This window comes from Ammospiza caudacuta, chromosome Z (assembly GCF_027887145.1).
Source record: "Ammospiza caudacuta isolate bAmmCau1 chromosome Z, bAmmCau1.pri, whole genome shotgun sequence".
Lineage (NCBI taxonomy): Eukaryota > Metazoa > Chordata > Aves > Passeriformes > Passerellidae > Ammospiza > Ammospiza caudacuta.
Window position 1 is genome coordinate 77,791,836 of NC_080632.1, and position 27,739 is coordinate 77,819,574.

Here is a 27,739-nt window from a genome sequence, read left to right on the forward strand (position 1 = left end):
TGATTGGACCAAAGCTCCAATTTAATTGGAATTTAAAAGATTACCCTTTTTTTCCTCCCTTTTTTTTTAAAGTTTTTTGTTTGTATCCATTTTTTTTGTATTTTTAAAGAATACCTGCTAATGTTATTTTTTAATTGATTATGTGAACTTTCATACACTCACCAAGCTGGAGACAAGATGCTCAGGGGCTGGAGCACATTGTATTCAAGGGGAGCCCAAGGGATCTGTGTCTGCTCAGTCTGGAGAGGAGGGAGTTAGGGGTGAATTTAATTGATGTCTTCCACTAACTAATGGGGAGGTTCAAGGAAGACATACTGGGGGTATTGAGAAGATGAAGCCAGACCTTCATCAGAGGTGCACTGCAAAACAACACAAGACAAAAGCCACAGGTTGCAGCAGGGACATTTTAAGCAGATATAAAGGAGAAAATGGGCAGTGAAGTGGTTAAACATTCAGAAGAGGGTCCCAGAGAAGTGATGCAATCTCAATCTCCATCCCCGAAGACATTCAACATTCATCTGGGCAAGTCTCTGAGCAGTTCTCTGCTGTCAGGTGCACTTGGATCACAGTCTTTCCGAAGGTCCCTTGCCACTCAAATTATGCTGTGAATCTATTTTTCTAAAATTATAGGAGTTTTGTTTCTGTTGCTTGGCTGAAACCTTGCCTTAAAAATCCCCTCAGCTGTGCTGAAGCAGGGTCATGCCCCAGTGACTCTAAGCCAGTTCTGGAAGGATAAAAATTCATAGGCATAAGGCGTTGTTAAGCATCCTTATGTGATTCACAATGTATAAAATTAGATTGCTTTGTGCCTTTTGCACAAAGTGCGCTCTGAAGAGAGGAGCCATCACATACCCCCTATCTATAGATGGTGTGGGGAGTAACCATTGAGATTTTCACATTGTCCCAGAAATCAGGAGCAATCCACATAAACCTCTGTGCCCTGCATGCCTCTTGTCCTTTCACCATGAGCTTTCCACAGAGAAGCAGAGTATCCAAATGCAGACATCATCCTCCCCCTGTCAGTTTCCAGCCAAGTGATGGAAACCACAATATCGTCTGGACATCATGGAGAGTCAGTGTGGAGAGTACAGGACTAATCACAGCTCAAAGGTGCTCGAAGATGTATCTTTCTTCAAGTGTTTTTCCATGCTATTTGACTTCTTAAAAGCTGAAGGCTTTGTGTTTGGCTGTCCCCATTTCTAGGCTATTTAAGTTGGAAGTGTTAGCCTGGCTAGACTTATTTACTTACTTTTTCCTGGAGTGGAATTTCAAAAACCATTCAAAAAAACAAATTAAAAGACCTATCAAATATCTGGATTAAGTGTCTAGGTCTGTGTCTAGGGTGCAGATGGATGTTTAAGGTGTAGATGGATGTTGTGCCTGGGGGAGAGTACAGGAACAGTGGTAGATGTCACATCCCAAATCCATCAAAACCAAGATGAGTCTTGCAACTGTTTCAAAGACAACTGTCAGCAAGACTTGATCAAGTTTATGTCTGAGTGATTTTCTGGAACTATTCTTCCAAGAAGTCCAATTGTAGCACATCCTCAGAGCTGAGCATGTCCTCACCCAGCATCCTGAGCCTTGGTCAGATCCTGTTCCCAATCTGACACATGTTCCTGCCAGGGATTGCAGCAGAACCAGGATCAGGCCCTTTAATATCAGCACTCCAGTAAGTAAATGTAGACAGAGTGACTGGCTTGTCTCTGAAGGTTAATTGGGATTTATGTCCTGTTTGGAGATCCAGCTTTAGAGATCTGACTTCCTGGCACAGTTTGTGTGATGTGTTTTTCTGTGCATGCGTGCGTAAAAGGAGCTTTCCTTTTGCTGTTTACCTAAAGGAGTTTATTAGACATTGCTTATGCAGCATTTTTGTGATCTTGTTGATGAGAGATGCTATATAAACAGGGCTGCATTGGGCTGGATTCAGTAAGTCTGAGAGCTTGCCAGCAATTAGTGGCTGTTTGACTCCAGCGACCGAGCACCAGCACAGCAGCCAGCCCATGAGTGCAGCTCCTCGCAGCGCTGCTCTGGCTCTGCCTTCCCTCATGAAATGGAATTTATTGCTCTCTATCTCACATGGACACTTGGTAGGAAATTGGAGCTACGAAATGAAGAGTCATGGAAGTTTAAAAAATCCAAGAGACAGGACAGATGTGCTGTGATTAGTTCTGTACTCTGGCTCACCTTGGGTTAGATAAATAATTGAATGTGTGCCATCAGCAAAACATACTACTTACAGACTTGGAAGGAAATTTGGCTCCTAGTCCTCTAACTGGAAGTCAGAGATGGTGGAAAAAAGGACTTTTGCTCGATTCTCATGCTTTAGATCTCAAAGCAGTGAGTTATTTTAAAACTCAAGCTTAATCTTGGATCATTTAAATTGATATTTAGTAGGCTACTTGTTCATAGACATGACTATATATTTATGAGGCTGCATTATACTTTGCCAGTTCATTAGACCTTTTATTAAATGCAAACAGTGCTATCATTGTATAAAATTCCTTTTTTTCTTCTCCTCAGATTTCCTACCTGTCAAACATTGACTTGGATTCTGCAGAATCCATACCAACTTCACCTGCAAAACTAAACAAAATCGTTTTCTTGGTACAATGCCAGAAAATAAAAAAATTTGTTAGAAAAGAGAGCAAGACAAAGCTGACAGCTGAGTCTAAGCAGATGAAAACAGTCAAAAGCCTTTTATTTAATCATTCTGCTATTTTTGACATGTTGTCTAGTGATAAACCACATGAGCATTCCCTTGTGTTATGAAAAAAACAACTATGAAATAAAAATCCAGGAAAGAGTGGAAGAAAGTACAGTCTAGCACTTGAAGGGATCTCATATGTGATTTCGAGGATGATGCTTACATGCATTACATGTAAAATATCCAAAAAATGGCTTTTCCAATGGTGGCCGAGGTCATTACCTTTTCCAAGTTGTGTAACATTTTCCTGCTGAGAGTTTCCTTCTTTGCTAAGGGGACATTTGCAAGCAGACTTTTATTCAGTCATTTTTGGACACTGGTATGCTAAGTGAGACACAGGCCCTGATGGTTACCAGTACTGCCAGCTGGTCTGCTCTGCAGAAAAAGATGCTGATCAGCCTGTGCTTGGTCAATGTGTTTGCATCCCCGTGGCTCTGGTTGGGCCAGGAACCGACCAGGGAAATTGTTGGTTCTGGCCCTGTTGCACAGAGTCATTGCTTCCCCAAAAGCGTGGAACCGTGGTCTCTGTGACCCATGTGGAAATCCCAACAGCATCTTTATGTTTCACAATAGCAGCATCTTTAAGTTACACATTGAAAGGGAGGATCACGGGAAACGTTTCCAAAGGTCTTTTTCTTCTGCCCAAAAGAGAGATAGAAAGCTGAGGTTTAGTTGTCAGCTCTTTCTGCAATGAACAGAAGCTCATGAGAAATGTTTTTCTGTTGTGGCTGCCTGCAGGATTTTCACATCAACCCCTTTCTCTGTATCCTGAAGCCCTAAGAAAGTCCAAAAAAGATGGTCTCCTGGGAGTGCTGATCTGCTGATGCAGGGGGATGTGTTGGGAGAATGGTGTCCCTGCATTGATGTTGTTTGAAACCACTACTGAATACCTCACCACATCTCATTTACTTAAGTAAAACCACAAACCCCACTGGGAGAGGTGTCCTGCACTGTTCCCATGGAGAACAGAGGCCCAGGTTTTCCTACAAAAATAATCTACTTTTATATTGGTACCTAAATTTGTGAGACCTGTGAGGTTTTGGTTTTTTTGCATCTTTCAGTTTCATGCAGGTCAGTGCCTCCCAGCCCCACTGATACCCATGCAGGGTAGAGGGCTTCTCCCACACCTCAAAGCATTTCTTTTCTCTTCTATAGAGGAATGAGCTTCAAGCATTCACAAATATTGTGCTCAGCAGGGGCTGTAAACCATCATATTTGTTTGGAAGTTCTCTTCTGAGAAGAAGGAGCTACAGTTTATGCTCTGCCACCATAAAAATTACTTGGGCCATAAAAAGATGACATGAAACAGCACTTGGAGGAGGGAAGGGGTCAGTTAACAGTAAGGAGCAGCCAAGGAGCGTGTCTGAAAGCTTTCAAGAGCATCAGTCAGGGTCTCCCAGGGTAAGCACTGGCACAGTTCCTTAGAGTCAAGAGAGGTATGTGGCTTTTTCCAGGGGAGGATCTGGTCCCTGGCTTGCATTGACACAAGAGAAGTCCAGGAACTGTGAATCTTATCAAAACCTTCCCATTAGCAATGACTGGAATGTGATTTCATTTCTGGTATCTGTCTTAATAGCCAGAGTTGAGCAAAAGAGCAGATAGCAGGGCGTTTTGGTTTTTTTTCCCTGCTAAGAAAAAGAAAACCATTATATGTGGGCAAAATTATTTTACTTTAATAGCTAACAAAAAACAAGAGTTGGTTTCAGGCGATGCTTTTACCACTGAAAATTTTACTTCTACAGAAATCAGCTAGTAAATTGCAGTGGCTTGCTCTCAGGGGTCTGAGTTCCCCAGGGTTGTTCAGGCAAATCCTGCTCTGATCAGTCAGTTAAGAGAAATAAAGAAGCACACAGGTACCCACAGCACTCATAGGTGCTGCAGTATTGGAAGACTTCACTGTGTTTGGGTTATTTCCCCTCAGCTGGGATGATGACAGGAAGGGCTTGGGCTGGCCTTGGACCTTGCATTACACCCAGTGTGAACATAAATTATCTCTTTACAAAACTGTGAAAAAGGACTAAGTCTGGAAATCGTGGCAAAGTGTATGCTGAGCAAGTGTCTGCAGGGAGGCCATCCCCTCTTACTCAAGATTTCGGTATGTGTCCCACAGAAAGGCAAACAAAAATAAAGTGTATTGCTTCAGTTTTACACCATGTTGACATAAATCTTCTCTCCATGTGAATTACGGCGAAACTGTGCACAGCTACTGAGCTGCTGCACTTGTGCTGCAGATGGGCTTTGTCTGTGCGTGCTTTGGCAGACAAACCTGTTGCTCATTTGGATTTCATATGGAAGAAAAGTGAGTTTGCTGCTTGGTTGGGTTTTTTTAGGCTTGTTTTTAGCGTACCTCACTGTCTTGCATTTATAGATGTCTAATTATTTTTTGTGCTTTCATTTCTGTATTTTACATTTGCATTTTTGCTACACCATTTATTTCTCAAAGCCAGCGTGATCAAAAAAGAAACACTGGGCAGGAACAATAAGGAGAGGGATCTAACAAAGACCCTTTGTGCAATTAAAAACACCATGCCAGGTGTAACTGGCAGGTCTTCAGAACACAGCACAAGTTCTTCTAAGTTCAAGTTATGATTTAGGCTGAAGAAGTCTGGTATTGAAAAAAGTCCTCCCCTTCCCCAATAGGTAATTGGTTTTTTATTTAAAGACATTTCTTGAGTGTATTATGATTGCTTTCTACCTGTACCAACTTGAAAGAACAGTGCTGATCTATTTAAATCTGTATGAAATCCTAAGCATCTCTTTTGCCCCCTAAATTGGAACTGATCTGATATTCATAGATCAGAAAGAGTGTTTTGGAGAGTAGGGATTTTACCTGCTTGGCCACCTAGGGAGTAGCTTCATCTTCCAGTGGCATGACCTCAGGTCTCAGCTGAGCTCTAGAAACTGTTCCGTGAGTGCTCTCCTAGCCCCAGTAACTGGGAGGTAAAGTTCCTCTTCTTGAACTACCTCTGTCTGGGAGGAGTCAGCCTGCTCACTGACTGCCTGGCAGCATTTTAGGGATAAAGCAAGGGCAATATTTTATCCTAAGAACTCACTCTCAGGCTCAGCATAGAGATTTCTGTGTCTGCTTTGCTCCTAGGAGGATAATATTTCCTAGAGCAGACTCTTCTCTTTCTACTTTGACATCTTTAGCAAGAGCTTCCTTAACATAGTATGTTTAGTCTGAAACCAGTATAAAACATGTATTTTTCATCTTCTCTTTGCATTTCCCCTTTGTGTTCCCTTTTTTCTATCACTAAATGATGACCATGTATCTTTTTCAGCATGACTCATGGCAGAAATTTAGAGCTGCCTCTCCAAAACCTCAATAAACGCACGGAGCAGCTGTTGTTATAACCCAACTCACTGCCATGTTACTGCAAACAGATGCAGGTTAATTATAATTTAAAATGTTTATCCTGTTATTGTTTGCATTTCTGAAGATTTTCAGCAGCTGTAGGACCCTGAGTGACTCCCTCCCCTCTCACACAGAGTATTTATTTTCTGGGTTCAGCCTGCCCTGCTCGGTGTCTCCGGCATCGCTGCGGTTCCCGTGCAGAGCAGGAGGTGGGCTGGGGTGACGGCAGCTCTGCGCCAGGTGGAAGCAATTATGGGAAAAAAACATGGTCCTTGCTGGATGACTTACTGCTGATAGCTGCCAGATAAGCTAACTTAATAAAGCAGTGGCTTAATTAAGCCACATTCCTCCCATCTTGCCTCTCGTCCTGCCTGTCTGAGGCGATGCTATCAAGCAGCTACTGCTTTGCAGAATGGGGCAGGGGTGCTGTGCTGATGCACCCTTCTGTGTTCTGGGCACTCTGGGAGGGGGTATGGGTGGTGGGACACAGGGGAGCTCCTGGAAAACTCACCTCCTCTCTCAGTTTGCAAGGTAATAGGCCACAAATCCTGAAAAAAAGACAGATCTGCCACTGTCTGCCACAGATCTGCCTAGTCACAGATCTGTTTGACCCTAAATCCCATTTTCTGGCGTTTGGTCTTCTAGAAACATCTCAAACTCCAGAGCAGAGGGTAGGAACACAATGTCTCCCTCTTTTTCCATCAGGTACCCACCAGAAAAAATAAGGCATGACTTGGTTTTGGGGGTGTCCCTATCATTACAGATTTTCTTACAACCCCAAAAGCTGAATGCTGCATTAAAAAAATCATGGTGCCCCAAACCCTCTGTCAGTTTGGGGTGGTTCTTATTCCTGAGTGAAGATTGCATGAGAATCAAAAGTTACTGCATTTTTAATTGCTGAAGTACCCCATTTAAAGCTGCAACAGATAAAAGTCTGCCAGAAGCTTCATCCTCTGTAAACCAGATTTCAGGTTAACAAATCAACATAATTTCCCCAGGGCTCCAGGTTTTAGTGGTAGAGCTTCAAACCCACAGCCATGTGTTTGTGTTTCATGCATGGCCACATGTACAGCTGCATGGCAACCACCTTGCTGAAAGTTATCCAGTAGCTAAAATTATCAGTAGGAACCCCTTCTTACCTCTCATTATGTACAACGAGATTGCTGCTGTGCAACGTTGATTAGACATGTCAGCCTGGACGTCTGAAAATGAGTGTTGCTATTAAAATGCCTTTGCTAATGCTCGTGTGTCCATCATTTTGACAGATTTCACTTTAAGAATGTAGAAAGCTAAAGCATGCAGGAATCCCAGGGTTGCAATGTAATGTTCAGAGAAAAAGGCATTGTATTGTATTTCCTTTGCATTAACCCTAAAGTAGCAGTTCTGGCGAAATCATGCTGATAAGGGTGCTGTTGAGTACAGGCTGCACTAATGCAGAGATCTGTAACTTTTAACTGGGAAGAGATTATGATGTGGAATGTGGTCTGAATTCATGGCATCCCTCTTCTAAACACTTCTTTAAGTATAATTTAAAACTTCCACAATGCAGAAAAATCTTCACACATTTAGAGAATATTTCAAAATCCCCTTATCAGTAAGGCTTGGGAAAATTCCAACAAAAATTTGAGAGAGACGCTGAAAACCATCTCATCCTACTGTGGAACCCATTGCAGCAAGAAGCTGCTGGAGGGAGGGATTTCAGCAAACACTTGGATATCAGCCATGGGGACATGATTTTCTGGTTGTTTTAAGTGAAAGCTAAAGCACAAGGCTGTGCAATATCAGGGTGCCAGGGCAGCATTTAATGGCTGAAACTTAGCATGTGATGGGTTCTCAATATATGGCTGTGGGAGAAGGGTTTGATCAGGGCAATTAGTTTGGCTTTCGGGGGAATCCAGCTAGGCAAATAAAACCTCACTTTAGCCACAAGAAAGCCAATTAATGCAGCCAAAAGCCATGACCAGACAAGCTGAGAGCAGAGAGGCAGTTCCTGCAAGGTCCCAGCAGGTGACCTCTTACCCAGGAGCAGGTTATCACATCATCTGCTGACACAGGTCTCATTGGTCCTAAACCTGAAAATAAGGTGGGAATTCCATGGAGAAGGGTACAAATTATGGAAGTTGCTGCTCCCTGTGGCTGGTTAGCTCTGGCTGGCACAACCCCACAGGTCAGCATCTCATGGCAGGGATGTCCTCCTCTCCTTCTCATCTCCCAGCCCTCTCAAGCTGGGCTGTATCTTCCTCTGACGAGCAGCTACAAGGAAACCTCTTTTCTTCTGCAGAGGGAAGGAGATCAATGTGCACTTGGAAAGCCATCAGCAGGGCTTGCAGCTTGTGAACAGCCTCCCCACTGCACCTTTGAACTCGTTCCTCCTGCATTTGTTTGTCTTGCAGATAAAACTTCACAGCAGTGTTTGGAGAGAAGTCTAATGAGGCACCACTGTTTGCATAACAAAGCAAGGCTTCCTCTTCAGATGTTCAACTCTCATTAGGCATAATTTATATTCCAGCTAATCTTAAGGAAGAGGGTAAAATAGGGAGCCAAAGTTTGTTTTTACATTGTTTGGAGAAATGCATTGTTTGTTTTAAGCCATCGGTTGCAACTGATAGCTAATTTAAATTCAACATAATGATGATTTGTGATGGCTACATGTTGTCCAGGGGGGTGTAGTGTCAGTGACTGACACGGCTTTAGCATTCTTCTGCATTAGTTATTGATTCAAAGGAAAAGACAGAATGGATGGTTTCCCTGTTTTCATGCATTTCCACAATGCATGAAAAAACTGTGTATTTGTAAAATACTGATTCACCCCAGATTCATGTATACTCAATGTAATAATGCACGGAACAACAGGGATTTTTTGCTTTTAGAGCAGTCCTGGTAGTCACCAACCTGGGACCCTTTGAAAGTCACTAGGTCCCTGCAGAGAGACTCTCAGGATGATAAGGCACACAGCCATTTGTAAAGGCTCCTGAGGGCTGCTGGGAGCCTTGGTGACTGAATGTGGTTTGATGCCTGGAGAGAAAACCAGCAGGTTTAGCTGGATGCCTAAATGTCATTACTGGCCAGTGTGTCAGAAACAGTAATTTCTCAGCATTCAGACTTCGTTCATGTCATAGGCATATAAAAATTGTCTGATCCTATTGACTCCACCCTGCAATTTTGTCCCTCGGACTATGTAAGATACTCTCTCTTGCTCCAGTTGAAGTACCGAATATATTGAGTTTACTTCCTCCAGGTCTATTAGAAGATGAGAAATGACTGATAACATCTATCCTCTGTGTACTCCTCACTGAGACTTACCCCTTCCTGCAGATTCACATTGTAGTGATGGATATTTCAAAACAGCCTTGACTGTACCATGAAAATGATGACCTGAGCTGTGTATTTGGACAGCACTGAACTGCCCAGACAACAGCCAGACAACGCAAGAGAGCAGGATTTTTGGAAATTACTTGAGATGTTGGGTGGGTCAGTGTTGGGCTACTCTGCCTCCTGAGGTAGCTGGACATGCTGCCATGGGAAATTCCTCCTGGGCCAGGTGGTGCATTTCCCTGTTGTGTTCTGTAATGCTGAACTCCAGCTGCCCAAGATCCTCGTCTTGTTTGGTTCGTCACATCCACAATCCACTTATGGCTATTTCTAAAGGCAGCACGAATCTATAGAGAATACATTTATTTATTCATTTATTTATTTTATTGTTTTTCAGGAAAAAATGCTGTAAGGGTTATAAGTTTGTTCTTGGACAGTGCATCCCTGAAGGTATGTGATTTCACTGTTCTTACACGTCATGTCCCCATGCTTTTGTCTTTCCCCATCTGCCATCTTCTCCACATTGTCTGTTTGGAACAGCGACCTGACAGAAGCACAGGCTTCACCATATCTCATGTATCAGTGTGGGGAGGAGCTGTTTCCCAGAAATTGTTGGGAAAATAAAAAGATCAACAACTTCCAAGAGTGCTGCTTAGCATTCCAAGCCTTGATCCTCCCCTAAGTACACATGGCTGCACAGATCTTGTGCCATGACCTGCTGCTCTGCAGACAGAGGAACATGTTCTGCCCTTGGCTGGGTAGCTGGGAGCACTCTGTGCACCTCTCATGGATGATGCCCTTCCCCTTTTATCCCTCGGATATGGTATAGCTGACTTGACTTGTCAGTGCACAGGGTGAGTAGGTGAGTTAGTCCTGCTGTAATTTCCCATGGGTGTGGCTTCCTTGTCACCAGGGGCCAAGGAAGATGCAGATTTAATCAGGATAGTTCAATATGCAGTAGAAAAAATGGATCTGATTGGGATGAAACTGGCTCTGAATTTGTTGGACCACGGGAACTACCAGGCGGGAGCAAATGCCCAGAAATGACATGCCAAAAAGCTTTTTTTTTACAACAAGTAAGTTAAAAAGTTGATCTATGGCAACATATTCTTCTATTTGATGATATATGGAAAGCCTTGATTTGGTCTGAGAATTTTCCTAGTTTGTGACTGTGATGTTTTGGAAAAAAAGTGACAAATCCATGTACTGGAGAATCAGCTGGTTTTGAGTTGCAATGTCCAACCAAAAGGGATTCTAACTCAAACTCTAATCCTTGTGGGTTTGTTGTGGGTTTGTTGCTGTTGTTGTTTTTAATTTGTGTCTTCTTTGCTGCTGGCTAGAAACACTAAAACAATTGGTGGACTGATAGGGGTGGAGACAGAAAGAAAAAAAGAGGGAAACAGCTAATGATGACCCTGTGCCTGGAGGAGCTGGGTAGGGTTTGGGTGAAATTGGTGCTCACACATAGTTCCTCATCTGATGGTTTTGCTGTGTTTTGTCTCAGCGTGTGTGATATGGGTGACAGCTCCACTGTGAGACAGACACTTGGAAGAGGCAGTTGTGTGTGTTGGAGGCAGAATTCCTGAATCCTTTCAGGGTGGAAAGAAGCCAGGACTCTACATTCTGGCCTCCAGCTTTCCTATGGATTTAAGAATTTTATGTACTGGCTACTCACTGAATATAATGGATACAGCAAGAGAATTAATAGGAGCAAAAATAAAATGAGAGCCATGGCAATTTATTACTTTGGCTTTTAATTCTCATCTCTTGAGATGTTAGGTGATTATGAAAGCAGCTTTTATTATGTGCCCACTGACTTTGTCCAATCCTGTCTTTGCATTTCAGTAACCTGAGAGTTTCTGCCCCTAATTCAATTCTCTGCTTCTCTCCATTTGTTTCTCCATTCCCCCTTTTCAGCTTTATCTGTATTTTGCCTGGAACTTCAAAGGCCACAGCAGTTGCTATAACAGCCGAGACAATCTCAGGCCCTTGGTGTAGGGGCAAGAAACATGATTCACTGAAGTATTCGTTTCACTTACTCTGTTACAAGACATCACTTGGCTCTTCACACATTGTTTTGGCATAATCTTGACAGAGTAGCTGTATGAAATCCATATCTCCAAACAGACACATAAATGCATTACAGATGTGAGTTTATTAGAGCACATCTGCACATTTTAATCCAGTACTGGCACATTGAAACTGAGAGAAGTAGTTCCAGCCCTCTCTTCTCTATGATTTAGCAGTGGCTGCAAGGAGGAGGGTTGACAGAGGTATAGATCCTCCCTTTTCCACGCTTTTATAGCTGCCTGAGGAACACACCAATCTCCTTCTGGGACAGCTGTTCCTTAAACAGACTCTTTCCCAAATGCTTGTGGCTTTGTCCACGTCCCTTATTGGTTTTCGTCCTGTTATTTTTCATCTGCCCTTGAAAAGTAACAGAAATCAGTGTAGTACAGTATGAGTCTCTGCCTCCAGTTTCTGCATTTCTTCTGTTTTGTACTCACCTTGCCACTGTGGCTTCCAGCTGCAGGACCAGGGATACTCAGGAAACATTGAGTGGAGTTACTTGTGTGTCTGATTCTCTCCATAGCATTTCTTCCTGCTCCACCTGTTCAGCAAAGTGGATAAAAAGAACAGCACCTCACCTTTTTCTCCTGTGTGATCTCCTTTTTCTTTGCTTTGGAGACTCACTGTTCCAGCCAAGTCCAGTCTTGGGTCCTGTCCCATGGTGTCAGAGTGAAGAAGGGACAGATGCAGTATGGAGTAGTTTATTTTGGAGGCCACCCTTCCTATTGCTGGTTTGTTTCCTGAGCTGGCTGTGGAAGAATTCAGAGTAAAATACTCTATTACAAGCCAACTATAGTCAAGTCTGGTCTTTCCTTAGTAATGTTGTTTCAAAAATTTCCTTGGTAAACTTTCCGTGCCGTATTGTCATTTCTGAGTTCATTGAAACTTATACAGAGACATTTGTTATTCTGCTTTGGCTTTTGCATTTTCCTACAGTCTGGAACAGCCTGATCCTTATTGTATGGTTTTGATTCATCCCTAAACCACATTGCTTAGGCTGGCAAACAAGGGGTTTGAACACAGGAGGGAAATTTCGTCTCCAGTTCTGCAGAGCATGCACAGGTGGTGCAGCAGCTTTTGCCTAGTTTAATCTCAGTTGAGAGAACTGCTTCTAGGGAAGTCATGTTACCTGGGACCAAAGCCCTGGGGATGCAGCTCTGGACCTGGGACCTGCCTACAACTATTGTGTGATTTGGGTTGACTGTGTGGGACCACCAGCAGGGATATTTGTCCTTCCTGGGCCCTTCTGCAGCTTTGTGTGAAGGTAAATGAGGCAATGGACATGATGGAGCTGTGCTGAGGTGGACACGTTCAAAGGCTGGTCACATCAAATTTGGCGACAGATGGATAAAAAGAACTGGCATTGTTTAGTCTAGAAAGAAGGAGACTGAGGGGAGACATGATAAGAGTTTTTAGGTATGTGAAAACTTGCTGCAAGAGGGAAGGTAAATTATTCTTTATGGCTGAGGAAAAGAGGACAAAAATAATGGGCCTAAGTGTCTGCAAGGGGAGTTTGGATTAGATATGAGTAAAAAGCTTTCTGTCTGCAAGGATATTTCATCTTGGGACCAGACTACTAGGCAAGCCATATCCATCCCTTAAGGAAAAGGAAAACTAGGAAATGTTTATGCATAGCTACTCCTGCTTGTGATGGGAGTTGGCCCCTTCCAGCATTGTTTTTCCTGATTTTGTTGGGGCACATCTATTCACAGAAGAACAGGGAGGCCAGAGCTTGTTTTGCCTCTGCTCTGAATAGCTGAACATGGCATAGGCCAAGTCCCACACCTGAGTGGGTACACTGGGTAAGGAGCAGCTCGTTCACCCCCGTGCTGGACATACCGTCCTGTTCTCACTCTGATTTTGTTTCAGTGGAAAACAAAAATTGCAACCATGCCTAGGAAAAATACCAGCAATCCTTTAAAGCCAGGACTATTTAGTAGTGCCAAATGTAATAGGAATTTACAGCCCACCTAAGGAGTCCAAACTACCCCTAGACTGAGCAGTGTGAAAGCAAAGTTATGATTTTCTTTCATGGCTCTGCACTGTTGGACACTGTTTACTGCAGGGTGTCCTAGCATTGTCATTCACCACCACAGCACTGTGGGCAGACTTCAGTTTGGGAAGAAAGAAGGAAAGAAGGGATGTCTGTTATTTAGGAGATGACAAACAGAATGCTTGGCACTATTACAGGAGTATGTCTATTAGAACAGTACATTTTTTTCTAAGGGGTTCTGGTGTGAGATACAGCATCTTGTTAAGTCTCAATTTGTGCTTTTCCGTATTTTGGCATGCTGTCACTTTTAACCCCAGTGCTAGGCATGTACTCTATATACTTTGTACAGAAAATGTGTTTTCATTTGCTTTACCATCTCTTAGCTCATTTTAATTGTTTGGAACAATCATCATACTCAGAGGTATCTGCTAGTCATTAGGGTGAGTCAATAATGAGTTTTAATTATGTATATGGAAACACAGTGCATGCTTTGATGGAAACTTGCTTGAACCACTTAGATTTTGTTTGGACAGGTTTGGTCTGGGGCATGGATGAGATATTTCTGCTGTGGCCCCCAGTGCCCACTCACTGGATTGTCACAGCCACCTGGATGTTCTCTGCAGGGTGATGTTCTCTGGAATGGTAACAGAAACTGCCACTTGCTTTGGTGTAAAACCTCACCTTGGGCAGGCTGTGCCCGAGCTGGTTTTGAGAGCAGATGCCATTCGAGGTCCTGGGGTCTCCTGGCAGATATTCCCCATGCCGCTGCAAAACCCTCACACCCATAGCTGGGAGCTGTTCTTCACCCCAGCCCTGCCACCAGCACCATGCCAGGGGCCACATCCAGCCCCTGACAGGACAGGGATGTGGGTCAAACCCCACTGTGCTCTGGTGTCCATCCCTGAGTCTTCAGTTCTGCTGCTACACAGCAGTGAAATTAGAAACAAATTTTCCCTCCTTTGGGTTTCAAATAGGGACTTCAGTCTTTTGGGATTTCAATGACATACCCTGATCTGCACACTGCAGCTGTTAAGAGAGATGAGTTTGTAACAGTGCACTGTTTGCCAGAAGGGTTATATCTGGCTTCAAACAATTAACATGTGATGTAATTAACTTTTCCTTGTGATAGACTTTCTGCCTGGCTTTGGCAGTTAACCTCGTGGTTTTTCACAATATTCTGCATAGAAATGTTGCTATCAGGCCTAAAAATCTGTTGAAGAAAGCTAAAAGAATGTTTTAGGTAACTTAATATTTCTGTGAAAAGAGCTCCTAAAATCTGCCAAATGCAAAAGTGACTCTTGCTTAACAGCTTTAAGAAATAGTCTAATTACTGTAAAGCTGTGAAAAGCAATTAGAGTTTTAATATATTCCTTTGCTTATGTCTCATGAATGTTTTATATCTACATTCCTTGAGTCCTTAAAAACAATGTAACTCATCTTTATAATAATTAGCAGAGAGGTGAATTGTTTGCAATCTAAGTTACATCCATCTACTGACTTTGGTATTTTTCCTAACCACGTTTTCCTCTCCCTTAGACTACGATGTCTGTGCTGAAGCTCCCTGCGAACAGCAGTGCACAGATAATTTTGGGAGAGTCTTATGCACTTGCTATCCTGGATACCGCTATGATCGGGAGAGGCACAGGAACAGAGAGAAGCCTTACTGCCTGGGTGGGTAGATGAGCATGTTGAGCTCTTCCCTGGTTAATGATTTATCCTGCTCCCTTCAGACTTTTAGGAGTCAGTTTGAATCTGAAATCTTTCTTATTCTCAATATTATCACACAAGAAATGTGGGAGTTAACTATGTTAAGAATTGAGAGATGTAGATCTCCCTGAAATTATTAGGAGGTATTACCTACAACAAGACTTACACACCCAAACACTTTGAAGTGTTGGGCTTATGTAATTTTTCCTTTAATTCCTCCTGCTGGTTGTGAGCCATATATACTGAATATTGAAGCATTATCACTAGGCCTAATTACTAAAACTAATCCTTGGGGTTTGACTCGGCCAGTATATAATTCAGGATCATTTACATGTGGTCCTGCTGTGGCTAGTCCTGCCCTCCCTGCGTGGTTTGCCATGCCAGGGAGCCAAGGTTTGCAGGATTGAGCTTTGCATGAGAGCTTTTCAATGCAAGAAGACTTTCAAACAATGTTCACTGATAAAATGCTAGGTGTGTTAATAATTCTAATAATGCATCTTGCACAGAGCTCCAGACCAAAGGCTCCAGCTTCAATTGCAATTGTGGTGTTCCAACTACTTGTTTGTTTAACCACAAAATCTCTTTTTACCTCTAAAGGAAGCCTTTATTGTGTTGGAGGTCTGAAACCTCCAGCTACAGGGCATTTTTAATCTCTGCTTCTCTCCAGATATCGACGAGTGTGCCACGAGCAACGGGACCCTGTGCTCTCAGATCTGTGTCAACACCGTGGGCAGCTACAGGTGCGAGTGTCACGAAGGCTACGTCCGGGAGGAGGATGGCAGGACATGCACCAAAGGAGATAAAGGCAGGTGCTAGTGCAGATTAAATGTCCTGGATGCCTAAAGGGTTGGTCTGTCACGAAGAGGAACTGTTCCCAATGCTACACTTGGAGCCGGGGGTCCAAAGCTGGGATGTAGCTGATGCTCCTGGGGTATCCAGGCAGCTCTCTGGGCACCTGAGCACCTGTGGAGCAGCCCTGCCAAACTCTCTCCTCCAATGCACAAGTACACTGGGGGATGTGGAAGGCATCTTCGCCTAGGGAGGCAGAATGGCTGAACAATGAAATTTATCATTACAGCTTCAGTGAGGTCATTCCTGCTGGATCCAGTTGCTAAAAGCCTGCCTGAATTATAACTTTTTGTGGTCCTGAGCTAAGGAAACCCAGGAAGAAATCTTACCAGATGAAGAGCCGTAAAAATTTTCACTGATTTCACCTGTAAATGAAATAATTTCAGTAATTTTAATTTGTATTTACACACCCACATCTGAGATTAGCAAAAGGCCCTGGGTTGGATGGCTAGTGCCCCTTGGCCCTTAGAGGCTCAAAAATGTGTGCTTGGGGATCCAACACATTTTCTAAGCCTTGCTTAAATCAATTTCTAAATTACATTGACCAAGACCAAATGCTTCTGACCTGTAATTACGTCAAATTGTGTGTCCTGTGCCTGGGGTCTTATTTTTTTCTTTCTTCTTCTTTTTTTTTTTAATGGATTGTAATAGGAAATGAGCAAATGTAAGGGCTTGTTCTTGCATCTCACTGTTGGTTCAGAGTGTACACATGTGCTGTGCACAAATTATTTTAAAGGTTTGACCTCATCCTAGTTATTAAATTACAGCATTTAGAATACTAAAGAATAAATACTGATATGAAAATTTAAAAAGAAGGGAGGAAGAGAACAGTGGTCTGAAAAAAAAACCCGACAACTTTTGATGAATGGTGAGTTACCACAGGTTCATCAATTAATGCCTGAATGTGGTCTCACAGTGTGATCCAAATCCCACCGGATGGCCAGAGCAATTTATAATTTTCATTTTCATCTGAAAATGTGTATCTGGGGCCACTCCATTAGCTGTAATTCTTCCTTATTGTTTTAATATTTTTTTCCTTATCAGAGAGTGTGTGTGCATGTGTGTGATAAATAACCTAGATAATCCCCCTACAAATAGGAGGGGTTTTTAAAATATTCCTCTGGGTAGTTCAAATTTCTTTATACAGTAATGTCCAAAGCATTCAGGATAACCAACCATTCAAAATATTCAAGGCTTTAGAAATTATTCTACTGTTTGAAAACCACCATTTTTACACTGAATGTACGCAGCACATAAAAGTGCCAATTCCAGCAGATAACCTGGAATGAAACACCCACCATCTCTGCAGACATCTCCCCAGCCAGCTGTGCGAAGTAAAGAAGGATGCTTTCTGGTCAGTTAGCCCGCTGTAGTCCACACAGACGTTGGGAATTTTGGGAGCCGTGTCCGCGCCCGTTCCCGGGATAGGGTTTGGCCGCGCGCGGAGCGGCTGCAGCGCCCCACCCGCGCCTGCCTTTATCTCCCCCCTTTATCACCCCGCGGCCGGCCCCAGCCCTGCACCGCGCCCTGCCGGAGCGCCGGCCCGATGCACGCATCATTCGCTCTTCATCGCAGCCGGAACATCCACGTTTCATTTTAAAATTTAGTGGGAGAGGCAAAACCTCGTCACCGCTCTCCATTTCTAACGAGGGTGCATGTTTTCCGGGAGATACAGCCGCGTTCTCATCGTTCCATGCCCAAAGGATGCGATTCAGACACTTTTTTTGCTCTGTAAGTGGCTGTAATGTGGTCACCTGTTTTTCAGCTCTGTAAGTGTCCTGACACCGAGCTTTGGGTTAGTTGGTGGACGCAAAAAGAGGGAACATTTTTTCTTGCACCCACATTCTCATTTGATGGAGACAATGCAGCTACCCACGCAGAAGCAGGCAGATGAAACCATCTCAGCAGGCTGAGCCCAGATAATCCAGCACAGATGATCAGCTCAAGAACCCCCATGCAAAGACTGCCCACAGAAGAGCTCCCGCAGAGCTCTCCCCTGCCAGCATCTCCTCCTCCTCTTCCAGCATCAGCAAGGCACGGCCTCCATGCCCATACACAAAGCACTCCCCAAGCAGATCCCTCAGCAATAGGTGCCACAGGGCTCACCAGCATTTCACCAAGATTAAAGGGCTCCCATCCTGTGTAAGCTAGACTTTGTGTTCTGAGAGCCTCTATGAAATGGGACTGCTTTAGGCCTTCTTCAAAATAATTTCAGTTTCCTTGTGTAGGTCTGTGCAATAGGAACAAGTTATGTAAGTGCCTTGCTCAGTGGTGGCCCAGCTGAGCTTGGTACATGACCTCGGTTTCTGCATCATGCGTGGGTGGCTCCATCTAATGGCCTTTTGCCTCTGCTGGCCCGTCCTAGGTGAATTCTGGCTTTATCCACACTTTGTTCTGACTTTTCTTGTAGTTTGGTCCTGATACAGGGTTGGATGGAGGTAGAGCAAATGTTTGACGGATGACTCCTTCGCAGGGCAAATCATCACTTCTGTCTGGTATGAGTTAGGGGGATTCCACCTCTCTCCTGAGATGCAGCTCATGCTGGCTCATACAAGGATCTTGGACTTCTTCCTCCAACAAGTCAATCCAGCCAGCTTTGCAGAAATCTCACTGGTATGACGTTTCCCAAACATTAGCTGATCCCCCCAGCGCTCGTCTCCATGGATTGTTTTATCTGTGCTTGTCAGCCCCCTGTGTCACATCCTTCAGGAAGATAAACTGGGTTCTAAAATGAAACACAGGGCCAAATTCACCGCTTCTTAATCTGCATATAGTTCCACAGATTCTGGTGGGATTGCATTAGGTTTCCAACAGCAGAGGCTCTGGCAGTTTCTCCACATGACTGTGTGTTGCTTTCAGCAACATTTCCTAACACAATGATAGAACTCATTTGGTGAGATAGCTATAAAAAGAAATCTTTTTTTGGAACAGTAAAAAATCCAGACTTTATTGGTCTTTGAAAAAGAAAGAAAAAAAGTTGGGTTTTTTTGGGTTTTTTGGTTGTTTTTTTTTTATGGCTCCATATACATCCCTCTGTAACTCCTACACAGGTCCAGAAATGGGCATGTCAAGACACTGGGGTTTTCTAAAGGAAGATGAAAAATTGGAGATGGAGGAAGAAGTCTGCAATAACTGACTTGTGGTCAAGAGCAAATTTATTTTACCGAAATGTAAAGTGGTGTCTTCATTACACCACATCAATTCCCTCTTAAGGAAAATGCCCTGCATCTTGAAGATTATTTCGGCTACAAGAGAAAGGTTTATCGGCAAAGAGGTTTTGGAGGGAATTAAAGGCAAAAAATTATTAACATTAGGAATATAGGAGAGAAGGAGAAAAGCAGCATATACTGTGTATTCCAGTACCTTCACAAAAATGCTGGAGCTCCTCTGGGAGGTCTTGTGGCTAAATAGTTTTGGATCCAGCAGAGCTGAAGTTTGGTGAAATTCTATTCTGTGCTGTGTAGAGTCCATTGGAAAACATCAAGTAGTACCATCTGAGCACTGCACAGAAAGCTGATCAGGTACAAAACCTGTGCTGGGGAAAGGGCTGGGAAGCTGAAACAGCAGTGTGCTTGCTGCCATAAAAATGGTAAATAATATGGGTAATATAGGAAGGCTGTTGGAGTGCAGCCATGGGAACAGGCAGTTCATGACTGAGGAAAAAATCCAGGCCTTTGTGCCCCAATTTTCCAGTCAGTACTAATAGCTGTCCTAATGCTCCTGGTTATTCCAGCATCTTGCCCTTACATCTCTCTCCTAACTGATTAGCAGATAAGCTAGATTAACTTTTGTCTTCTAAAATCAATATGCCATTATAGGCAGTAGAATAAACATACCTTCCCAAATATGTGCATAGGTGGTCCGTAGACAACCATCAGATGGTTGTAGTCTTCCACACTGGACCTTGCAAATATTTAAAATCAAGTAGCACGTAATATTTTTTGTATTAGAAGCTTCAAGGTTCATTTCAAAAGATGCAGATGTTTCAAAATCAATACACATTTCTGAAAAGATGAAGGGCATTTAATCCAAGAGACAAGCGTAACACAGTAACTCAGCATGATGCAGTTGATCCTTTTGGAAGACTTTGAAGATTCCCTGGCTTTAACAAGAGCACCTGCAGAGTTTTTCCATTGTGGGACATGCTCTGAAAGGTCAGTGTTCAAACACACCCAGCAGCCCTCCCAGGTAACATCATACAAGGCTACACATCATGTGCAAAGCCTCAATAGACTTGATATTTCTCAACAATGTTGAAGTGAAAAAAAAATTCACCTAGAGTTTACCAGTATGTGTCACCCTGTGGTTTGGAAACCAGATTTGTCTTTAAGCAGACATCTGTTACAACAATGCTTGTTTGCTTGCAATGGAGAACTGCTTGACTGTGTATGGTATTGGGAAAAGGACAAAAATAACATTTGCAATGTCTCTCACAGTTTGAATAATTTAATGGATTCTTGAAAAGATCCTATTCATGAGTAGTATCAACAGATGTGACCCTTCCTCTTGTGTGGATTTAAATCCCTGTCATTAATCTCAATCCCCATCTCTGCTCAGGCTAATTCCATCACATGGAGAATAACCCATGATAATAAAGAGCAGTTTGTGCAAAATGAGCAAAATAAGCATATTCTGAGGGATTTTACTGTAATTTATAGCATATGAAAATTTGCCCTTCAGGGGACTGTAAGTCAGTTCAGATCTATGGGGTTAGTCTACCCTAAACAAAAAGATAAAAGAAGGGGTGTGAACTTTTCCAGGTATTAAACAAATGAATTCTCTGGGGACAGTTAACTGGAAACAGCTGCTTTAAAAATGTGCTCAGAGCTGTCCTTGCAAAGTTTCTCAGCCTTACATAGAAATTCCAGTCAAGGATTTAATAATGGTAGGATTCCCTTCTCTTTTCACAGTCTGGGGAAATATAACAACCTTCAAGTTGCTTTTGCTATCACTTTATGAATTTCTTTCCTTTGGATCTTTACATTTATAGTGGAAACTGCTTTCTTTCAGTTGGACTTCCTGAGAATGTGGCAAAACCGGGGACGTGCTGTGCCTCTTGTAAGGAATTCCATCAAATAAAGCAGACAGTTTTACAGCTGAAGCAAAAGGTATGAACACTGATCACTCATGTCTTTACCAGACCTGTGTGTTTTACAGCAACTGAGGTTAATTTCTATGTTTGGAGCTGTCACTGACATGTGGTTCTTGCACATACAAAGAGAAGGGCAATATATTTTAAAATCATGTAGGAATGATATCTCTTCCTTATGCTCTTGTACAATTTGTAAGCAGATTGGTCCCCAAGTTCATGGAGCTGTGTTACCAAGCTTGTGGTAACAGAGTCTGACAAACACCCATCCCAGCCTGAGCCCAGGTTTCTTGGCAATCTGTGCTGGCCTGAGTTTTTCATTCACTCTGAATGCACAGGATTTTGGAAATGATCCACCTCTAGAGTAAGCATGTGCAAGACATTTCATAGATGTGGGAACATGATTTTTCATTAATAGGATGCTAGTACAGGATTCTTGCCAAATAGGTGTGGGACTAAACAAAAATATCCCTAGCTTTAAATATGACTCTCCCCTTAAAAAAGAAAAACCCTCAGTCACAAACCTTTTGGTATTTTCTTACCTATTCCCTTGCTAGTAGAGAATAATGCATTTAGAAACTTTTCCTGGGCTTCAATTGCTCACATATGTAGCTTCCTTTTGCATTTTAGTAGTACAATAATGAAAGAGTAGTAGTGAGATAATGCAAAGACATAGCCTCAGATTTGGAGAGCCATATGCAGGGATGCAGGTGTAATGCCTTTTCTGGTGGCATCTCCTTTGAACACTAAGGTTCTTTCAAATTGAAGCTTTCTGTAGGAACATTCTCAGCAGATCATGCTGACAGGCTGCAATTATTTTTCCCAGGGTACTCAACCAATTTCTTTCCATTGTGTCAAAACACAATTTGACGTATTCAGTCATTGCATTTGATGTTACTCATTTAATATTAAGAAGAAAGAAATATTCCTTATTAAAGTGAAATTTACTGAGGTTGGAGATACTCTTTATCTCCAAAATCTCAAAACATCATGTATTCCTTCTGAATCAGTATGAACACAAACATGGAAGTGACAGAATTTCGTGTGTGACGGAAATTCTGTTTAAAAAAAAAAAAAAATTATAGCAGAGAGGTTAAAAAAGGATCCATGCCTTTGAGTGGCTGTTTCTCCAGCTGTTTTCCATGATGCTGAGCAGGCTCACGCTGACCTCCAGGGAAGGATCTGGGGGTCACATTGTTGGCCACATTGTTTGCTCGAGAATTGATTGATGGAACTAATGGGAAGTTTTTGTGTCTAACTTCTGCTGTTAGATGCTTGTGTTCAAAACTCATTCCAGGAAATGAGACCTGTCACTGTAGGCATTTGTGTAGTAGCTGTGTAGCAGCTCACTCTTGCTTCACAGCTAAATCTTGTCATAGTCCTTAACTTAATTTTTCCCCCTGTATGCCCCCAGTGAGACTTGATCAACTTGGCATCCTCAGAGGGAGCCCACAGGGTTGTGCTCCACACAGAAGGAGCTGAAAGAGAAGGTTCCCAACACCCTCAGTAACTGTTACCCCAAAGAAAATAGAGTTTTTGTCTATGCTGAATGGAGACCTGGCCCCATGGTGCTTCTCTGCCCAGGGAGACATCCACCCTCATGTTTCACCAGCCACTTGCCACGGCCAAGCTCTCCTGGGGAGGACATCTCTCAATAGCTGTGGTTAAAGATGTTCTGTTTTACACAGAAAAGTTAATTTCTGTCTGCTAGGGAAATGGTTTATGAAATGAGTCTTCAGTCTTGTGGTTAAGGCCTTCAGATTTTATGACCTTTATTCAAAATTGTGGTTAGCAGAAAAGCCTGTCATCCAATGAGATGCACTATCCTGATAGACTAGAGGTCTGTGGGCAGTCCTAGGTTGATCTAAGACCTTGATGAAAGAAAGAAGAGTGGGAAGCTGAAAAACTGAGGAAAATATATCTGGCATGCTGACACGCAGCCAACAATTAAAAGAAGAAAAAACAGAGTAAGCTTGGTCCTATTGCACAGATGTGTTTAAACATCTTAATTAGAAAGCCATGTTCCACATCATTCCTGACAAGCACTGTCCAGTTTTCTAAACCACAGACCTCCTAGAAACTATGCAAAACTCCAAATGCAACATGCAAAACAGCACATGGAAGATTTATTTCTAGAACAGCCTTTCTTTAGAATTTACTCTTGCTAATATTTGGATGCACATGGGAAAAACAACCAAAATATTATTTTCCAAGGGCCATTAGGATTTGGAGTTGAAGATGGAGAAAGCCAAGGTTACCCTGGACTAGGATCCTGGTTCAGTTAAAAGGTGAAACAGAAATTAGGCCAGTGAGTATATCCAATAGCTAGGAGGATGAGTCAACAACAAAAACACATGGTTTGGCCCAAAGCATGTAACAACCATTTTCTGGCCAGAAGATATCAAAGAGAAGTGAGCTAGACCAGAGCCTGGGTATTTTGGCACTCCTAGTGTGTACTTCACGTCCAGCTGAGTCAGTGGGGAAGCATGCATAGATGCTTTCACAGCAGCTATGTGATTTCTTTTCTGACTTACTCAACAACAGCCTGGCTGGCAGGAACAAGTAAATATTTAAGCATCAGAAGAAAATACACTTCCAAATCCACTTCATGATGATTCTTTGCCACTAAAGGCACCTTTTTACTCCAGTCTGACCATTTGCAGTATAACCTGAAGAGTATTCATGGCTGGGTCTATGTACAAAGTGACATCTATTTATCAACTGATACAGCTGTAGATCCCCAGAATTAGATATTTACATGCAAGCTAAAAAGAGGGCTTCAATTAATCTGCCACTCAGTCGTGATCACCCCTAAGGAAAAGCACCCACTGATGACACTGAAAATATTCTCAAAAAAACTACTTTAAAAATACAATACTCTCAGGTAGCCACAGGATTTGACTTTTTGTCTCTGCTTTTCCTTGGCAGCATTGGAACCACAGAGTCCTTGACTGATTTGTGTCATGTAGTGGAAGTTTTGTACCATGGTCCTTGCAAGCCTTTCCTTTGTATACAGCCAGGAACAGGTGTGTCCTCTGGGCAGGACACACCTCTAGGAAACAAAACTTTGCTGACCAGAGCCAGCTAGTACATGCTCCCATGCTGATCCCAGGCCAGTGAGGCTGTGAGAGCCCCCAGATACTGAATTTTCCTCCTCAGCTCCAGGGGTAGGGTGGTGTGTCCCACAGGGTAGCCCTCTGTTCAGCAGCCCCACAGTTTGGTCTGTGCTGCACTGGCTGGGAAGCTGGCTGAGAAAGCTGCAAGGTCGCTGTTAAACAAAACACACATTTTCCCTTGAAAAAGCACAGATGACAGCTCACCCCAGAGCTAGAGGTGTGCTGAATCCCCATTTTCTGTGCAAAAAGCAAATTCAGAGGAGTGAGAATATAAGAAACACCCTCTGAGACTTCTGTGAAAATATGATCTCATCCAGCCACTGATTTCTGCAGGGGTGGAGTGAATCTACCAAATTCTTGTTAAACATACGTCATGATTCTTAATTTGCCTATAGTGTAGTCATCTGGTCTTTGGAACCGCAATTCTCTCCAAAACCTAACTCACAAATGGCTGATAAATCCTTGTGTTCCTGTCATCACATTTTGAGTTCCAGTCTCAAAATCAAACTGGTGTTTCGGAAATGCCACCAAGAGTTATTCCAGCATTTTCAACCTTTTTTCCTGATTTGTTTTCTTCCTTCAGAACTGTCCTGTGCATTCAACCCCAAACTACAAGCAGCACAGGCTGCCTTTAAATTGTAATCCTTAAGCAATAACATGTTTGCCGAAGGAAATTTTCCCAGTTCAAGTAGGTACTGCAGGTGCATAACACTGTGGTTTTTCCACGTGCATTACATTAGGTTTCCAGTAATGGCAGAAGAATGCATGTCAAATAATTACATCAACAGGTAGGAGTCTTAAGAACAGCCCAGCTCAGAGAATTCCAGATAGCTGATAAAAAACTTTGTCAAATAGCAGGAGTCATCATCTATATTATTCAATGCAGCTCTCACAGGCAAATGCTGCAGAATTCAGCATCAACTTATCCAATGAGCCAAATTCATTCAAGAAGCAACAAAGTTCACCCAGGGGTAGGTCTGCGCTGCTATTGCTGGAAGAGTTTTCCAGTTCAATTTGGCAGTGCAAAATCCCCAAGTCTACATGCAGCCACTCACCACTAATAAACTCCTTTCCTCACTGCACACCAGCCTCTTGGCTCCTCCAGGCATCCTTCAGCTGCCTCTTAAGAGACTAAACATTTGCAAAATATTTCTAAATATGTTTAATTATTAAATACATTCAACTGGATAGGTGAATGTTTCATGGATAATTAAACAGGTAATGGATAATGACAGTTTAAACTGTACCATGCAGTTCTGCTTGTATTCTCACTTACTTTGTCTCTCTGTGCAGAGCAGATCCAGACATCTGATGGGTTAAACAGTGTGGTTACTTTCCAGGGCCAGATTCACAAAGGATTTAGGGTTCTCATTAAAACCTATGGAAAGTTAGGGGCTTGTGCAGCAATTCAGAACTTAAATATCTGAGAAAATGTTGCCCTGAGAAAGGCAGTAAATGAATAGGGGAAACTTCAAATAAGGAAAAACAGGTTTCCTGAGAAGCAGTAATGAGACTCAAATTTTTCAGAACTTGTTGCTGTATCTCTGATGAATTTCCTCTGTCCTCTGTTGGATTGGCTTGCAGTATTTCCACAGTGACTTGAAAAGTGAACAGGCTCACAGAATAAGAATGTTTTTCTGATTATATCAATCAAGGATATGAATAAACTCATTATATTTCCTGAAATATTTAAATAGCTGTTTGTTCACATGAAAGCTTGAATAAGAATGTAGTTTTTCTGGCTGAACAATTAAGTCTTATACAGATTTTTTATTTTTGCCTTGGCAGGTTGCTTTGCTGCCAAATAATGCTGCTGATCTTAGCAAGCAAATCACTGGTGAAAAAGTGCTTGCCTCTAATGCATATATCCCTGGCCCCCCAGGCCAGCCTGGCCAACCAGGCCCTCCAGGTAATACCAGAGGGGTAAAAATGTGCAGGATTGTTGTGCAGGAATGTTTAGCACTAAAAAAGTAAACTTCAGTCTGATTTCAGTAAACTTCAGCGTGATTTCATATTTCATTTCATATCATATGATTTCATATGTTTCATATTTTGATTGATATATTATGTTTGCATTTGTGCTAAATTAAAACAAACAAACAAACAAAACTTTATGGGTGTTATGGTCAGCCTCTGCCAACAGTCTGACATCCATTGTAATTCCGTGTGTTTCTTGGCATGCAAGCTGTGTTTGTCCTGTATGTGTCAAATTTCTCCCTCTCCCTGGGATATCTCACCTGCTGCAGTTGTCATTTCCTGTATTTTAACTCTGTCTTAAAACACTCTCCATTTCATTTCAGGAATATCTATTGCTTTAGCTCACAGTCAGGATTAGAGGAAAAAATGTGCTTTCAGTTTGTAGGAGTTTGTGCCAACTCTTTTATTTTTCTTTGTCTGATTTTCAAGGATTCATCTGTTGGTTTTATGTTGTATCCCAGATTGAAAGCAATCTGAAAAAGAAAAGTATAACTCCACTCACACCTTCTTTGCTAAGTTATAGATTGAAACACAGTGAAAAACAGAGAAATTCTAAAGCCTGAACTTAATCCAGACACCTTGCATCTGGTGGCCAACAATACTCAAAATTTTGCAAATTATGTTGAATGCAGATCTAATTTTGGATCAGCAATAAATCCAAGCATTGTGCTGGATTTCATCAGGATTCTTACAGAGTATTGGCAAATACTCCTTATGAAGATTGATTTACTCCCTCCTGAACTCACCCCATCTTCCCATTTATATCCCCTTTTGCAATCTTGCTTTTTTTCTGAGTCATTATCTCATTTTCCTGGAGAATGAATATCTTCAGTCTTCAGTTCTCCATAAGTGCAAGGACTGTATGTTTAGAAGTTCTGCAGCAGACTCTGAAGGGTAGAGTGGGTTGCTTTGCAATTCCTCCAAGGAATTGAGGAGGCCTGACCCTGCAGGTCTCCCACCCACTGGGTTTCCCCTTGACTGAGCTGTCCGAGGTACTGTAGAAATCTGAAAACCACCCCTAAAAACCCCCTTAAAACCCTTGATCACCTCCTCTGCTGCGCCCCCAGGAGAGTCCCAGGGAGTCCTCACTGAACCTGAGTTGTCTCCTTTTGAAAACCTTAACTGTACATATTCAGTCCTGCTGAATGCTTTTTACCCTCTGCCTTTTATTCTTTATGTTTTTCATGTGCCCTCAGTATGAAGGGAAGTGTTTCCTCCTCCAATCATGAAGCATTTGAGCTAGGGGCATTTTAATGGTCTTTATTGTCTGCAAATGTTGTTTCAGGTGCCTGATTTTCTGGTTTATGTTTCTGGCTCGAGTTTCTCTTGAGCTAAACATATGTTTTGTTGCCTGAGCACTTCCTAAAAAGTAACATGCTCTGCTGAACCAGCAGAAGCTGAAAATTATGTAAAGCAAAATGGAACAAGAGAGCCTCTTTTTCCCCTAACACACTGGCTATTGCACTGGGCAAAAGAGAGGTGCATCCCCCCACTGGAAAGAGCTTGCTTGTGTCAGTCATGTAGATGCCCATGACCCAAAATTCCCATGAGTTTTCTGAGGCTT

General features: G+C 42.6%; 1 protein-coding gene across 1 annotated transcript in view; it reads left to right on the top strand.

The window, feature by feature from the left end:
* The window catches only part of CCBE1 (collagen and calcium binding EGF domains 1), a 95,881-nt gene that overhangs the window by 61,414 nt on the left and 6,728 nt on the right, over positions 1-27,739 (top strand). Inside the window, exons 3-7 of the mRNA XM_058823597.1 lie at positions 9,772-9,824; positions 14,974-15,108; positions 15,812-15,949; positions 21,004-21,101; positions 25,987-26,107. Of these exons, the coding sequence (XP_058679580.1) occupies positions 9,772-9,824; positions 14,974-15,108; positions 15,812-15,949; positions 21,004-21,101; positions 25,987-26,107 (545 nt within the window). The remainder of the gene's footprint in view (positions 1-9,771; positions 9,825-14,973; positions 15,109-15,811; positions 15,950-21,003; positions 21,102-25,986; positions 26,108-27,739) is intronic.